The 15,478-nt window shown below is 44.4% G+C and overlaps 1 protein-coding gene across 2 annotated transcripts in view; it reads left to right on the top strand.

The window, feature by feature from the left end:
- Positions 1-15,478, top strand: part of IL17RD (interleukin 17 receptor D) — a gene marked incomplete at its 5' end in the record, with an annotated part of 55,644 nt that overhangs the window by 36,367 nt on the left and 3,799 nt on the right. Inside the window, 9 exons of one of the 2 annotated variants that reach the window (XM_080926220.1) lie at positions 4,175-4,300; positions 8,028-8,146; positions 8,643-8,763; positions 9,826-9,870; positions 9,964-10,115; positions 11,547-11,612; positions 12,228-12,282; positions 12,733-12,843; positions 13,833-13,996. In XM_080926220.1, coding sequence (XP_080782346.1) covers positions 4,175-4,300; positions 8,028-8,146; positions 8,643-8,763; positions 9,826-9,870; positions 9,964-10,115; positions 11,547-11,612; positions 12,228-12,282; positions 12,733-12,843; positions 13,833-13,996 — 959 coding nt within the window. Of the gene's footprint in view, positions 1-4,174; positions 4,301-8,027; positions 8,147-8,642; positions 8,764-9,825; positions 9,871-9,963; positions 10,116-11,546; positions 11,613-12,227; positions 12,283-12,732; positions 12,844-13,811; positions 13,997-15,478 lie in introns of both variants that reach the window. The other variant, XM_080926219.1, reaches the window with a different exon arrangement.

Raw genomic sequence — 15,478 nt, 5'->3', positions numbered from 1 at the left:
AGCCGGCTCTCCAGCCTCAGTCTAACAATTTTAAGATAGGAATATGTGTTTCAAATTCACATGCTAGCTAGAGCATTTTAAGTTACCCAGAAAGACTTACTGGGGACAAGCAGGCACTTCATGTCCGTGGCGTGTACATGTTTTAGGTAAACGCCACGATGGTAATGAAAGGCATGCAAGCCGGCGGGCAATACTTGACTCTCTAAAGCCATGTGTGGAGGATTGCTCGCTGAGTTAGTGATTACTAATCTATGCTCTCAGTCCTGGAGGATCTTGTGTTAGAGTCAAGAGCTCATCTGCAAACAAACATTTGTGTCTGTAATTTAATAGGGATTTTTGTGGAGGAACAAAAGCTATGTCTGTAGAACTCAAAAATGTCTTATGGTTGCTTTTTTGCTTGTGTGTGAGTATGTGTGTGAGTGTGAGTGTGAGTGTGTGTGTGCAAGCAGGATTTTGAGACAGTCGCCTGTAGCCCAGGCTGGCCTTGAACTCTTGATCATTTTGCTGCAGTTTCCTGAGTTCTGGTTTTATAAGCCTGTGCTACAGTGTCCTGGTTTGTTGGGTTACATTTTTGCCCACATGCTGCTTGTCTCTTAGTCGTTACCTTCTTCTTAATTCTTCATCATTTAATTAAAATTTAATTCCTGGTTCACACTGGTTTCTGAAATATTTGAAGTTCAGTTAAAAAAATGTTTTTTTGGCAAAATGCCATTTAGGCAGAAAGTTTTGTTTTGTTTTTGTAACTATAATTCATAAGTTTAGATCAGCTAATAATTGATATAGGTCATGTTTTAAATACTGGTTTCAGTGTTTTACAGTAAAAAAGACACTTATCTCTTCTGTAAAGAACTTATTAATTGATCAGTCAACTGATTACTAGTTCTGCTTAAAACAGTTAAGAGCCAAGCCAGGCATGCTGGTACAAAGCTCTAATCCCAGTGCTCCAGAGGCAGGTGGACCTCTGAGTTCAAGGCCAGGCTGGTCTATAGAGTTTCAGGACAGCCAGAGCCACATAGTGAGACCCTGTGTTGAAAAAGAAAAAAAAAAAAAAGATCTGCAAAACATTTGTGAGTACCAACAATGGCTGGGTACTTCTATAGGAATGTGAGTCTGTGCAAGTAGGTGTTGCTGGTGTTAGAGTGTATGAGCAATTGAGAGGTAGGTGGGGAAATGGCCAGCAAACTGCAAGAGGGAGAGAAGAGAGGAGGGGGAGAAATGAAGATGGAACTGATCTGGACCCAGGTGAACTTAATTGGCGCTAGGTAGATATAAATATTTTAAGGGATTTTATAGGTCTTATATCTCATATAGAAGGGCAGTTTGTATCTTTGTCTGTTGTATTTAATCTTATTGTGTAGAGGGTTTGTGGATTGAGAAACTGATATATAAACCTAAAGTGAAAAGCAACCGGGCTTTGGAATAATGTTTGTGCTGGACAGTAGTGGAAAGAAACATGCCGGGGCGGTTGTATCTTCCCGGGGCAGGGGCAGCCGGGCAGGTGGAGTGGACCATCTGGGAGAGTGTGGAGGGGGGGGCTTGGGGGGGTGACAGAGTCTGTTCGATGATCATCTTATGTCATAAGACATGTATCCATTAAGCATGATACATTATGTATGTATGTATGTATGTATGTATGTATGTATGTATGTAACATTATGTAAAGCAGTAGTCATAGTTTCATTATCATTTGCTCTAATATAAGAATTTGTTTGGGATGGGCTATAGAAAGAAAAAAAGTTTAAAAACCAGTTACCAAGTTTGCACTCTAACTACGAGAATATAAAGGTCTTATTTTTTATCCTTCGTCATTTGATGTGACTAAAGAAAATGTTACGCGGTATAGTCATAGCGGAATTTCACACATCTCCCAGCCTCTGTACCCTCTCTGCTCTCCACATTTCTTTCTTAGGTTCTGAGGGGGTTGTGCCTAAGTAAGTTTTAGTACATTTTCTTAACTCTTGACACTCTGCTTACGTTCTTGTCTTTATAAAAGCCCCTGTTGTCAGTATTGGCTTTAGGAATGGGAAAGAGTAAAACCTGGTAGCCGGCTCCTGTTCATTGCCTTTTCAGATCTTTGTAAGCAGGCTTCTTTTATATGACAGACCTCAATAGATAAAGATACTGGAACTTTACAGGTGTGATAAGATCTTGTCTTTTTCTCTACTGGGAAAAACTAAGCTGGTCGAAGTACGAGATTTTTGCAGGCTGAATACCTTGAACTCAGAGCTTAAGCCAATAGTAAGAGCAGCTAGAGTCTGAGGTATCTCCCTCCCCTCCCCCAACCCCCTCCAGTTCCCCTGAGGCTACTTGTCAAGACAAGTCAGTGATGGGTTCTCAGCCACCTAGCTGATATCTTTGGGCCATAGTTTTCTGATGTGTACAATGGATGTTGGATGGGTTGTTAATGCACCCCCCCACACTCTTCTATGGGTCCCTCTGTACTCAGTACACATCTTAAGAGTGTTTTTTTCTTTTTGCATTTTCATGTGTATATACCTATATACACACTTGCATATGCATAGGCACACATGTGTAGAAATGAATGTGCATGTGTGTGCACATGGAGTCTGGACGTTGATATCAGAATGATCCTAGATCGCCCTTCCACCTTGTTCATTGAAACAAGTGAGATTCACCAGAGAAAAACCAATTCCACCACTTTAGGCCAAAGTTAAAAGCAAGCTTAATACTGACCAAGAGGTAGACTTTGGTTAGGACCATTCCATGAAATTTCCTAGCTGAAAACGGCCCCTTGTTTCAGGGGTTTGTAAAGACAAAGCAGTAGGCCACTGTACTTTCCCACGATGAAACAACGATTGCTCCCAGCATTCTAGGAAGTTAGCTGTTCCTTAGGCAGGTGGTGCTTAAGAGGTGAGCATTACACAAGATCTCTTAATGGAAGACTAGATCTTGCTGCTCTAGTCAAGTCTCAGGAGCCTACTGGGTCTGGGGAATCCTCTGCCTATACCTCCCAAGGCTGGAACTGCAGGGCAACAGCAACGGTGCCAACGAAGCTGTAATATAGGCTCTGTGGATCTGAACCTCCAGTCCAAAGACTAGGAATGTTAGCTCTTTAACCACTAAGCCACCACCCCACTCCAAGGTTCATGGTTTATTTGGTACAGGTAGAATTTAGTTGGTGTGTTGACTTTTGTTTTTCAAGAGAGGGTTTTGCACTATGTACCTACCCCTGGCTGACCTGGAACTTACTGTGTAGACCAGCCTGGCCTCCAACTCACAGGGATCTGCCTGCCTCTACCTCCTGAGTGCTGGGATTCAAGGCTGGAGAAGCCGTGGAATGGTTCTCTTAGCAAGGGCATCTACCCTAGTGTGGTAATTCTCTCAGGTTCCAGCTGATTCTGGCTCAGAGCTTCTGGCAGCCTTTGAATTCAGCAGCTCCAGGTGACAGGGCTGTGTACATGTAAAGTAGTGGCTCCAGTGGCACCTTTGGACAAAAAAGTAAATCAAAGAAAGGTTTGGTTTTATTGTTTTGTTTCGTTTTGTTTCGTTTTGTCTTTTGCCATTAAATTGGGGCTTTGGAGATTCAGTGGGGATGTGGTTATCCCTGAGGAACTGGACTTTGAGAAAGTTACCTGGTGTCCTCATCTCTCAGAGTTCAAACATAGTGCCTTGTGTTGTAGGCAGTGAGTCATTTAACAGTTTGCCCGTGAAATTACTCCCCTGTGGATTCACACCCGCACGTTGGTTCCTTTTCCCTAGTGACCTTGCCCCCTCTGTGTCTTCTAAAAACAAACACACTCCAAAGTATTTTAACAGGGTTGTCTTTCACATTGTTCCTCTGAGCTGGAAGCTGGCAGACCGGATGTAAGTCCTTACTGATTTCAGTAAAACCGCATAGGAGTAAGGAGAAACAAAAAAACCAACAAAGCTGACGACCGACCGTCACAAAAGTCTGCTTTGCAGCCAGCCATCCTAGCAACGGCCAGGAATTTAGTTCAGGAGGGGCTGGTGGTGCTGAAGGTCTAACAACCTTCTGTAGCATATTATGTTTCTCAAGCCATAATCAGCTTAGGGCCTGATGTGAGAGCTCTTGGAGGAATGTATAACAGGAGTGGAGTTGTTACCTAGACATACTCTGCGTAGTCTAGGAAGATGAAATTCAAAATAAAGGTTAAAAACCCAACTCCTCGTTTTTTTTTCCCCCCAACTCTAGACTGTACCACCTACTTGAGTCCCGCCGGAAAGCATGTGATCGCTGATGCCCAGAACATCACCATCAGCCAGTATGCTTGCCATGACCAAGTCGCAGCCACCATTCTTTGGTCCCCGGGGGTCCTTGGTAAGTGGTAGCTCTCAGGTCCTCTGTGAGAGTGGATGGCTCCTCCAGGTAAGTGAGTGGCCGTGTGTGTTGTGACAGCGCTGACAGTGAAGCTGAGGGTGCTGTGGACACTCTGTGCTTGTGTCCCGAGCTAGGGACACACACACAGCTTAAGCAGTGTCCAAGGGCCTGTGTTTTACTTCCTGGTTTGAGAGAATGGTGAGTTTGAGAAGATAACATTACTGGTGATGCTTTTGTAGTTTTAGGCAGATAGGTTCTTACTACATTGAAGAGGGAAGCTGAAAATTCTGGAGGCGCCTGTGGTCTGTCCAGGGACGCTTTGGCCTCTGGCATTAGTGGTCTCTGGGGTCACAATGACATGTGGACCCATTTATGGCATATTTGATGATTTTTTTTTAAAGGAAAATTCTTGTTTTCATAAGAAAGCATGAAATCATGGAGTTTAAAGTTGGAGACCAAGTTGAATTTTTTTAGACCTTGTAGGTAGGCCAACACAATTCAGAGTGAAATAAAGAAATAGAAAGCAAGCAAGCCCCCTTCTTTAGCCAAGTTGTGTGGCCAAATCTACCTCTTTTTTTTTTTTTTTGAAGGGGGTGTTGAGACAGGGTTTCTCCGTGTAACCTGACTCTCCTGATACTCTGTACAGCAGGCTGGCTTTGAACTCATGTCTGTGTGCCTCTGTTTCCTGAGTGCTGGGATTATCTGCCTGTGCTGCCACAGAGTCTGTCTCGAATGAATGGATGAGAGATGGGTTAGCTAAGCCAGGATGGCCTAAGATCCTTCAACTCCATCCAAGTGAACTTGGTTGGTAATTTCTTTTTGCTTACTTGAGTTTTATTTTTTGAAACGAGATCTCATGTATCCCTGGATGACCTCAAAACTACTACGTAGCCTGATTCTCCTGACTCCACATGTGCCCACCTCAAAAGTGCTGGGAGTAGAGGTGTGTACCAGCACATTTACCAGCCCCCTCTTGTGTTTGCTCTGAAGACAGTGTTGGCTTCAGCTCACTGTCCTCCTTGTCTGTGCCACCCAAAGGTTGGGATCCTGTGTATGTACTACCACACTACCCAGAGGCTGCACGGCCATGCTTGGTTGGGACCAGCCAAGGTTTAACACGAGGTATTAAAACTGCAGAGCCCTCACTTCTCTGGGTGCCAAGTGGAGGTAGAAGTTGCCTGTGGTGGGTGGCCAGAGGAACTGCTGCTGTAATGAGAACCTAGGTTCCAAGCCTCCACCGTCCTTCTGACTTTGTGCCGGGCTTGGACATTTCTTCCAACATATAGCCAAGGAGAAGTAAAAGAAAGCCTAGATTTCTTCATCTGAACAGAAACATCCCAGAGCTACAGGGAAAGTGTGAGGGAGAGAGACGATGGGCTGATTTACCCGTCCACATAAATACTGCTGGGTCTAAACCCTATTCGTTTCTAAAGATAATTTTATCCTAACATATTCGGATTAAGATTATTCTCTGGATAAAAGAAAAGGTTATTCCATTTAAATGGCTAGGCCTTGGTCTGACACATGGCAGGCTCCCCCTTTAGAAGAGAGGAGGAGGTATAAGCTGGTGGTGGGAAGAAGAATGTGATTATTTATGGTGAGTGTCGGTGCAGTTGGATGGATGCGAACTCAGGATCTGTTTATCAAGTGGATGCCTTGAAAGTCGGGGAAGCACTTGGGTTAATGACAAGTGGCTGAAAGCTCAATGCTTCCAGGTGTTGTTTACCATGAAAAGGGGTTGAGGGATGTAGGTTTCTCTAACCCTTTCCTCATATATAAATGGGATGATAGTCGATATATGACTACACTGTCGCTGTCTTCAGATGCACCAGAAGAGGGCATCAGATCTCATTACAGATGGTTGAGCCACCATGTGGTTTCTGGGATTTGAACTCAGGACCTTTGGAAGAGCAGTCAGTGCTCGTAACTGCTGATCTATCTCTCCAGCCTCAGGAGGAATTAATGAATTTCTCCACAATTTCAGGATAGATGTGTCATAGGGATTAAGTATGCTGTCTCAGCTCTATATTTAGTATTATGATCTCAGTGTGCCCATTGAAAAACAAGGCCCAGCCCTGCTGAGGTGGTACGTGCCTTTAATCTCAGCACTCAGGAAGCAGAGGCAGGCCTATCTCTGAGTTTGAGGCCAGCCTGGTCTACAGAGCAAGTTCCAGAACAGAGAAATTCTGCCTTGAAAAGACAAAAATGGGCTAGAGAAATGGCTCAATGGTTAGGAACACTGGCTGCTCTTCTAAATACCCTTGAGTTCAATTTGTAGCCCCCACATGATTCACAGCCATCTGTAATGGGGTATGAGTCCCTCTTCTGGTGTGCATAAGTAAGTAAGAAAAATAAATAAAAAAGACGAAACCCAAAACCAAAATGACCCCTGGACCTTTGGTAGAAGAGTTTTGTTTTTTTATTTTTCCAAAAGAAAATAGGGCCCAGGTCTATCTGTCTATGCATACCCAAGCTGATCAGTTTTTAAGTAATTATGAGAGACTTGGCTTTAATCCTGAGTCACTTACCTTTAGTTAAGCAATCTTTACAGAAACATTATTCCAATCAAGTAGCATCTAAGTAGATGTTCAAAAGTCTTTTTCTTCTGGGTTTCGAAAGGCAACTTCCTGTTAGACCTAAATAGTTGGTCCAGTAGAGATGTTGTATTGTGTCATCCTTTCTGAGTCTCCGGTTGTGGATCCCTGGCTGTCACTACATAGGAAGCTTTGTGACTGAAGACCGTCAGGCCCTGTAGAATTCGCAGCTTCGACAGTATGAGGCTCTTAATTGTGCCTTCTTCACCCTAGCCACCATGAACTATGTGTCCTTCATCAAATAACGACGGAATTGGAGGACCTATTCAAAAGAGAAAAGATTTCCGTGACCTTTGCCATCAGTAATTTTCCCACCTGGTTAATTGCATCCTGTGTAATTACATTTGCCCTGGGAGGGGAAGGGTTGAATATGTCTCCTTGTCTGGCGTTCCGAAAGAATGTGAAATCGATACCACGACAATTGAGGCCAGCTTTGGGGATCTCCAGCTGCACTTGGATACAGAGCCCCAGTGCTGGCTCCTGTGGCCATCAGAGCTTAATCCTTGGGAAAGCGTCTAGTCAGATGTGCAGTGAGAGGAAGCTTGGGTACCGAGGCTGGGCCAGCACCTTTCAGTAACATTTTGAGCATCTTGTAGCCTCTGAGGGTTGTCTGTATGCACAGAGCACACACTGGGCAGCCCATGGCTTTCTTTTTTTGGGGATGACTATAGCAAGACTGGCATTCCCCTAAAATATTTCATCTGAAGCCTAGGGGGCCTCTTGGGTGCAGACATACGATGTATTGAGAAGTTTTTAAGCTGCTCAGTGAAATACATTAAGAAGGTGAAGTTTTAGATTAAAAACAATGTTTGGGGCCATTCACTGGGAACTATCAATTCTGTGCACCTGAAGTGATACATTCCACTATAGCCTTTGTGATCAGTTGAGACTTGAGCCCAAGTGTCACAGAAGTACTAGGTATTTGTCAAATGGCTGAGAGGGATAGCGACTGTACTAGGAACAGTGGTAGCAATCCTGCCGCATGTCCCAGAGGAGTGAATGCAGGCTGTGCATTCTGCTGTTCAGTAGATATCCTTTAGCTTTGGTTGTGTATCAAAGATGTGATCTTCAAAGAGGGAAAGTGTGTTCAGAAGTTAGTTGGTCTGAATCTCATAAAAACCTGCTCTGCTTAGGCATTGAATTCCTAAAAGGATTCCGAGTAATCCTGGAGGAGCTGAAGTCGGAGGGGAGACAGTGCCAACAACTGATTCTAAAGGACCCAAAGCAGCTCAACAGCAGCTTCCAAAGAACTGTAAGTCACACTCAGGGAATGTGTTCCTGAAGACACCATTGTCTCTGGGGTTTGAATGGTCTATTGAAAGTCTGAAATTGGAGAAGGGGGGCCTCTGGGGTCCATTGCTCAGTCAAGGTGGGTGAGAATGGGAGGCGGAGGCTGAACCTGTCACTACCCAAGAAAGCTCTTCAGCAGGGTTTCTGGTAAACACACCTCTCTGGTTACACTGAAGCAGCGACTATCCCAGGTCCTATGCTCTGGAGAGTACTGTGGGCTCACCTTGTTCCCTCCAGCTCCCAGGCCTTCCAGGGTCAGTACTAATGTGTCTTGGCTTTCTTGTCTAAGAGCAGACAGCACTGTCCTTCTGTAGCATTTGGAAGGTCCATCAGGTAGATCTGACCTCCTGCTTGGCCCTGGAATTGTGTTTGAGCGACAGTCAAACCGTGGAGTGCAGGTCCTTTGTAGGTGGGGGTGGACAGTTCTCCACACTACGTGTGTTTTTGTTCCCTTTTAGGGAATGGAATCTCAGCCTTTCCTGAATATGAAATTTGAAACGGATTACTTTGTAAAGATTGTCCCTTTCCCTTCCATTAAAAACGAAAGCAATTACCATCCCTTCTTCTTCAGAACACGGGGTGAGTATGGTCTTTCTTGCATGCCTCCTAACAGAGTGATTTTTTACGTTGAGTGACTGTAAACATGCCAGGCACTGGTATAGAGTAAGTAGGATGAAAAGCAAAGTCACATCAAACAACAACAACAAACCAAAAAGGACAAGGTCTCTTTGCAGTCCAGGCTACCCTGAAACTCTATAGACAGCCCAAGTTAGACTAAAATCCATGTTAAGTCTCCTGCCTCAGCCTTACAAATGCCAGGTTTGTAGACTTGAGCCACTTATACAAGCTCAAAAATGTATTTTCAAAAATAAAGATTAAGGGCTAGAGAGTTGGCTTATGAGAATGGGCTATTCTCCCAGATAGTTTGGGTTTGGTAACTCTAATGTCAAGGGAGCCAGTGTCTTCTTCTGACCTCGTCAGTGCACGGTGGCTTTGGTACTACCTCGGTTTTCTTGACATTATACGTATCTTTCTGGAAGACTGGCTTTGCAGTGTAGCCAGGCTACTTGTTCATCCTCTCTGGAGTGTTACTGGGATGGAATATCTTTCCAAAGGCCCTGGGTCTGAGATACTATTTTCAATGATGACAGACTACTTAGTAACTGTGTGCCATTCCTAGGACCCCCCAAGAAGAGCTTAAATTAGAATGAAGCTTGAAACAATGTCAGGGTTACTGCCCACTGGAGGGCTCCCTTGCTGTAGATACATCCACACTGTAGCTATACCCACAGGGGTGCACACTCAGTCAGCTGAAGGAAACAAAAGGAATTTTTCCTTTACCTTCGGAGGGTTGAAACTGTGCAAAAGTGGACAAGCTTTAAAAGCCTCAGTAACACTACATAGTTTCCACTTAGGCGGTATGAAGTACACTACATTAATATTTGTATGTTGTATCTTTTAAATGCTTGTTAAGATAACAACATAATTATAATGAAAATTACTATTGAATTGATGTAATTTGTGTTTTCTCCAGCACATCAGGCCTAGCATATCTTTTGTTTAATTTTTATAAAAGGAAAAAGAAATCAAGCTGTCCTAAAACTCAAAATACTCTTTTCCTTTTTTTTAAAAACATGATAGCCTGTGACCTGTTGTTACAACCTGACAACTTGGCCTGTAAGCCCTGTAAGTATCGCTGTCTGTCAAGTGTCAGAGTGTTACCCCATATGGTGTTGGGGTAGCCTTTGGGTGCTTACTCTGGGCCCTTCTTCCTCACAGTCTGGAAGCCTCGGAACCTGAATATCACCCAGCACGGTTCCGACATGCAAGTGTCCTTCCAGCATGCACCGCAGAACTTCGGCTTCCGCAGCTTCCACGTTCACTATAAGCTTAAGCATGAAGGCCCCTTCAGGCGGAGGACTTGCAGGCAGGTAAGCGACTGTGAAGAGTGACTCTGGGTGGGGGGAGTGAGTGTGAGACTGTGGTGTCTGTCTCCGGCTGACTCACCTCACTGTCCCTTGTCCCCAGTTATCTCCACCTTAGCTGTTTGGGGTGGTACAGCCCTAGAGGGTTAAAAATACACATGGCAGTTAGGCTTCTGTTTTTTAAGCATCCGCAGGTGGTGAGTGGCAGGTAATTCCTGAACTTTCTGCTCTTCGGAGCCTGACTGCTCATCAAACAGCTTGCTCCTTTATAGGCAGAGAACCTAAGGCTCAGGGAGGTCACCTGGCTTCTTGGAGGTCACATAACTAGGAAGGAGAAAAAAAAAACAGGCCTTGAGTCAAGACACTAGCAAATTAATGGCCCTGGAGTTTTAATTTTTTTTTAGTATGTATGTATGTATTTATTTATTAATAATCAAAAGGCCAGGGAACAATAGAAACCTGATGACAAACATCATGAACTGAGTGTGACCAGAGCAATGGAAATGTTTGTGGAAGTTTAGGGACTGTAAGTTCCTATCTCGGGGAGCCTGACTCTCCTGCGGCCCCTCCCCTTTACCATCTGCTCGAGTTAAATAATGACAGATGAATGCAGACCGGGCCCACCTCGTCTGTCCTCGATTTAAATGGGTTTGTGTTGATTTTTATTGTGTAATTATGCTCTGCCAAAGTTCTACACGGAAGTCCCATACTTTTTCTTGCAAGACAGGGTCTCACTAGGTAGCCTTGGTTGGCTTGGGAGTCACAAGGTAGGACAGGGCCCATGATGTAGTCAGGCTGTTCTTGAACTCAGTTTTACCTCTGCTTCCTGAGTGACAGGATCAAAGGTGTGTGCCACCATTACAGGCCCTGCTCTTTATTGACAGACAGACAGACAAAAAATCATTTTTAAACGAGTTTTATTTATTTACTTTAGGATTATGCATGCAGGTATATTTTTATTTTATGTGTAAATGTTTTGCCTCTGTGCACGTCTGAGCCACATGCCTGGAGTGCCTTCGAGAGTCCAGAAGAGGGTGTCAGATCCCCTGGAATTAGCATTGCGGGTGGTCGTGAGCAGCCATGTGGGTTCTAGGATCCTGACTGGAGGTCCTTTGCAAGAGCAGTAGGTGCTGTTAACCGCTGAGCCATCTCTGCAACCCCCTTTCCAATCTTTTTACTAAGCAGAGGGTATTCTAGTTGATTTCTTTAGTTTCAAATGATAAAGATGAGACATGCCCAGCTAGGCACAATTTATGGCAAGAATTCTGAGCCTTTTATTCAATGAAGTTCAAGTAACGTGTGACCGATGAACACTGCTGTTTCCTGGTCCCATCACATCTGGAATTGAGTAAGGGAGGTTTCCTTCAGTCTCAGCGTGAAGAGACCCAACATCTCTTCTACCACATGAGCGTTTGAGTTGCTGTTTGCTTTTCGTAGGACCAGAATACAGAGACCACCAGTTGCCTCCTTCAGAATGTTTCTCCAGGGGAGTATATCATTGAGGTATGGAAGACTACAGCTTGCCCTCTTGTTAGTTTCCCAGAAAGCAGCTCGCATGGAATTCTCTCATTTGTTTATTGGTTTCAACATTGAGTCCAGTGTAGCCCAGGCTAGTCTCAAAGCCCTAAAGAGCTGAGGATAAGTTTGAAAGGCTATTGTCTCCTGTGTGATTAGACACTCACACTGTGGTCTTTACTCTTATGCAGACCCTGAGGATTTTAACTTCAAGCTTGGACAACAAGTACTTTAATCCACAAAACCATCACCTTAGCCCCATCTTTTTTTAAAAAATATTTTGTTTATTTTATGTACATGAGTTCACGTAGCCGAAGAAGCAGCAGAAGAGGGCCTTGGATCTCACTACACATGGTTGGAAGCCACCGTGTGGTTGCTGGGAACTCAGGTCATATGGAAGAGTCAACTCTTGACCTGCTGATCCAACTTTCCAGCCCCATCTTTTTTTTTTTTTTTTAAACAGTTAAATGTTAAACTGTAACCATTATCCTTCCTTATTGGCTACCACACCCAATGATGTCACCAATGTTCTACTTCCCTTGTAGATACAATGTATAAACCTAGGATGTCTGAAATAGTAACACAGCGCTCTCTGTTTTGTAGCTGGTAGACGACAGCAACACCACCAGGAAAGCTGCTCAGTACGTGGTGAAGCCAGGTAAAGCTCCTGGGCTTGGATTTGATGTCTCACTCTTGAGAGCAGGCTTCTACCATTTTCTGTGCTCTGTAATTCATGGTTTACAAGACACCAGTCACCCCACCTCCTCTTTTAAATGATTGTTCACCAATATGTTTCCTTCCAGATTGTTACCACCAAGACTAGGCAGTTGTCCTTAGAAAGACGAGTAAGGGGCCGGGGAGGGGGCTTTCCTTTATAGAGTTCTTGGCATCTTCAGAGCTATTGGATTATTTTCTACAACACTTTACAGAGGAGCTGTTGAATCCTTTTATAATCACAACAGCGGAGCTAGAGTAAGGTGGTTGGGGGCCCCTGGAACCTGTTAGTCAGCTTATGCTTTAATAAAGGAAATGGGGAGGGCTCGTTTTCTTTCTATTCTGAACCTGTTCTGCTTCTTGAGTCTAAAGCTTTCTCTTTGAAACCTCCCAGTGCAGTCTCCCTGGGCTGGACCCATCAGAGCTGTGGCCATCACTGTGCCTCTGGTTGTCATATCAGCGTTCGCAACACTGTTCACTGTGATGTGCAGAAAGAAGCAACAAGGTATCTACCTCTCTGTGCTGTGCGGGCTTTTCTCCACCCTCTAGTTTGCGGCAGGCCAAGGGTGGGTACAGACAAAGACGGGGCCTGGGACCCCTCTTACTTCCTTGCCTACTGAAGTTTCCAAAATCAAAATATTTGGCTTTTAATCTCTAGGACTGGGCAATGGCCAGGAATCACCCAGTTCTCAAACTCAAGTAGTGTGAAGTCTGAGGACAGTCATCTGGAAGGTGTCTGTCACTGAGAAGTCAGGTCTTTCACCTAGAAAACTGGAGATTAGCCATAGCTTGATCTGGATGAATCTGTCCATAAGAGTCCTAAAGATGTTCACTTGAGATTTGTGTACTTTAAGCTGAGTGTGGTGGCGTAAGCAATGTATCCCAGTTCTCAGGAGGCTGAGGCAGGAGGATCTCTCAAATCTAGGAATTGGAGGTTAGTCTGAGTAATACAGTGAGACCCTTTGTCAAGAAAAAAGTAGTTTTTGTTGGTTTTTTTTTTTTAACCTTTGTAAATTATACTTTAAAACGTTATCCTCCTCCCTCAGCTAATGTTTAGTTCATCTGGGTGCCTGAGAGGCTGCTGCTGCATTTCTTGGCATTCAAGGGCAGTTTCAGGTTAATACAGTTTTTTTCACTTTCTGATACACCACCACAGAAACTATACAGCTTGTGGCTGATGTAGTCAGAGACCCGAGACTCCCCAGGTGGAGATGTCAGCTGCTCCTTTTGGTAAATTTACTTTTGAGACTTGGATCTCGTGTAGCTCAGGCTGGCCTCCCCCTTGCCAAGTAGTTGAGAATAATCACAAACATCTGACCTTTCTGCATCCACCTCCTAAGTGCTGGGATTTCAGCTGTGACTCACTGTGCCCCAGCTTAGCTGCCCATTCCTGAAGACCCCGGGCCCCAGGTCATATGGAAAAAGACAAAACTTTGTTTATAGGTGTCAACCTTATCTTCTTTCCCAATTTAGAAAATATATATTCACATTTAGATGAAGAAAGCCCTGAGTCTTCCACATATGCTGCGGTTCTCCCCAGAGACAGACTCCGGCCTCGGCCCAAGGTCTTCCTCTGCTACTCCAGTAAAGACGGCCAGAATCACATGAACGTGGTCCAGTGTTTCGCCTACTTCCTGCAGGATTTCTGTGGCTGTGAGGTACAGAATCTAGCTTCTTCTCTTACCCTAGGCAGGGCGTATGTTCTCTTCAGTCATCTTGTCATTGCTTTTGTGGGGACCTACTTTTGCCTGGTACCTTACTTTCCAAACCAGAGTCTGTCTTAGTTTGTCTGTCACCAGCAGCAAAGGTCTCACATGACACATTCATGCTTGAAACCATTGAGTGGCACCCACACAGTAGGATGTTTTGTGAGTGCCTTGCTATGGAACATGTGACCATAGTGTGAGACTGTCATGGGACATCATAGGGTGCCTATAGGGTCAAGCTTCAGTGGCTCATCAGAAAGAGAACGCAAATGCAGACAGCTTGCAGGAGTTTAGGCAGTTCCCTAAAGGAGTTGGCTGGGATTGGGAATGGAGGATGGGATTGCCCCTAGAATGGATCTTGGGGACTGGGAGGAGTGTGTGATAATAAAGGACTGGGGTTGATTGGTATGACATCATAGAAACCAGTGAGGCCTTGGCTGGAGAGAACCAGGAAGTAAGAGTGGGCTCCAGAATTTACAGAATGTTTGGATGTCCATTCTGGTTTCTCAGCTTTTCCTCTTCCTCCTCCTTTTGTTTTTCTTACTCTGTAGCTCCGGCTATCCTGGAATTCAATTTGTAGATCAGACTGGCTTCAAATCCGTAAAGATCCACTGCCTCTGCCTCCCAAGTGCTGGGATTAAAGGTGTGCACCCCTGTGCCAGGCTTTCTTAGGTCTTCTTGAGCCAACCATCACCATGTAGCTTTTCCATAAACAATGACACTCAATTCTTAGATTGGAGTCTTAAGCTATTGTTGAAAGCATACCCTGTCTGTCACAAATACAAGTTATCATGTGATGTTTTTCAGTCCATTTGGCCCATTTCTTTGGTGAGACTGCCCTCTGGTGTTAATAAGATGTATTAGAAAGCTGGTGGGATTGTCTTCTCTTGGGAAAGCCTTGAGTTTAGCAGATGAACAGCTGCTGAGAAGACACGGCAGACTGCAGCTGTAGCCAGGGGCGCCACGCTGTTGGGATAGCACAGACAGGTGGCGTACCTGTGCCCTGTCGTTTTGTACACAGATGAGACTGCACGTCATCAATGATACTGACTTACCGTAGCTTGTTAAGCTTTTCTGATCTGGGCTGGCCCATTTCTGATGATTTCTCAAGAATAAAGGCCTCACAATGGAATTGTTCAGTCAGACATAGGAATATTCTTAAAAGCACTTATGTTTTATTTATTAAGATGAAATCAGCTAGTACAGAGGGGTTTTTGTTTGTTTGCTTGCTTGCTTTTACAGATTTGTAAAAAAACATTTGATGTCTGATTTAACAAACTGCACAGGTCAAAAGATTAGTAGACAGACACACTATTTTTGTGTGATAAAGAAACCTAGGAGCCACATATTATAAACTACCAGTTAGCTTGGCTGTGCTCAATATGTAGAGTGAAGTTTTTTAGCTACACTGCTTTGTGCTCCTGGAGGGGCGTG

The sequence above is a fragment of the Micromys minutus genome (genome assembly GCF_963924665.1).
Source record: "Micromys minutus genome assembly, chromosome: 12".
Classification (NCBI taxonomy): domain Eukaryota; kingdom Metazoa; phylum Chordata; class Mammalia; order Rodentia; family Muridae; genus Micromys; species Micromys minutus.
The sequence above is the reverse complement of the archived record's forward strand: the minus strand, read 5'-3'. Positions and strand labels throughout refer to the sequence as shown.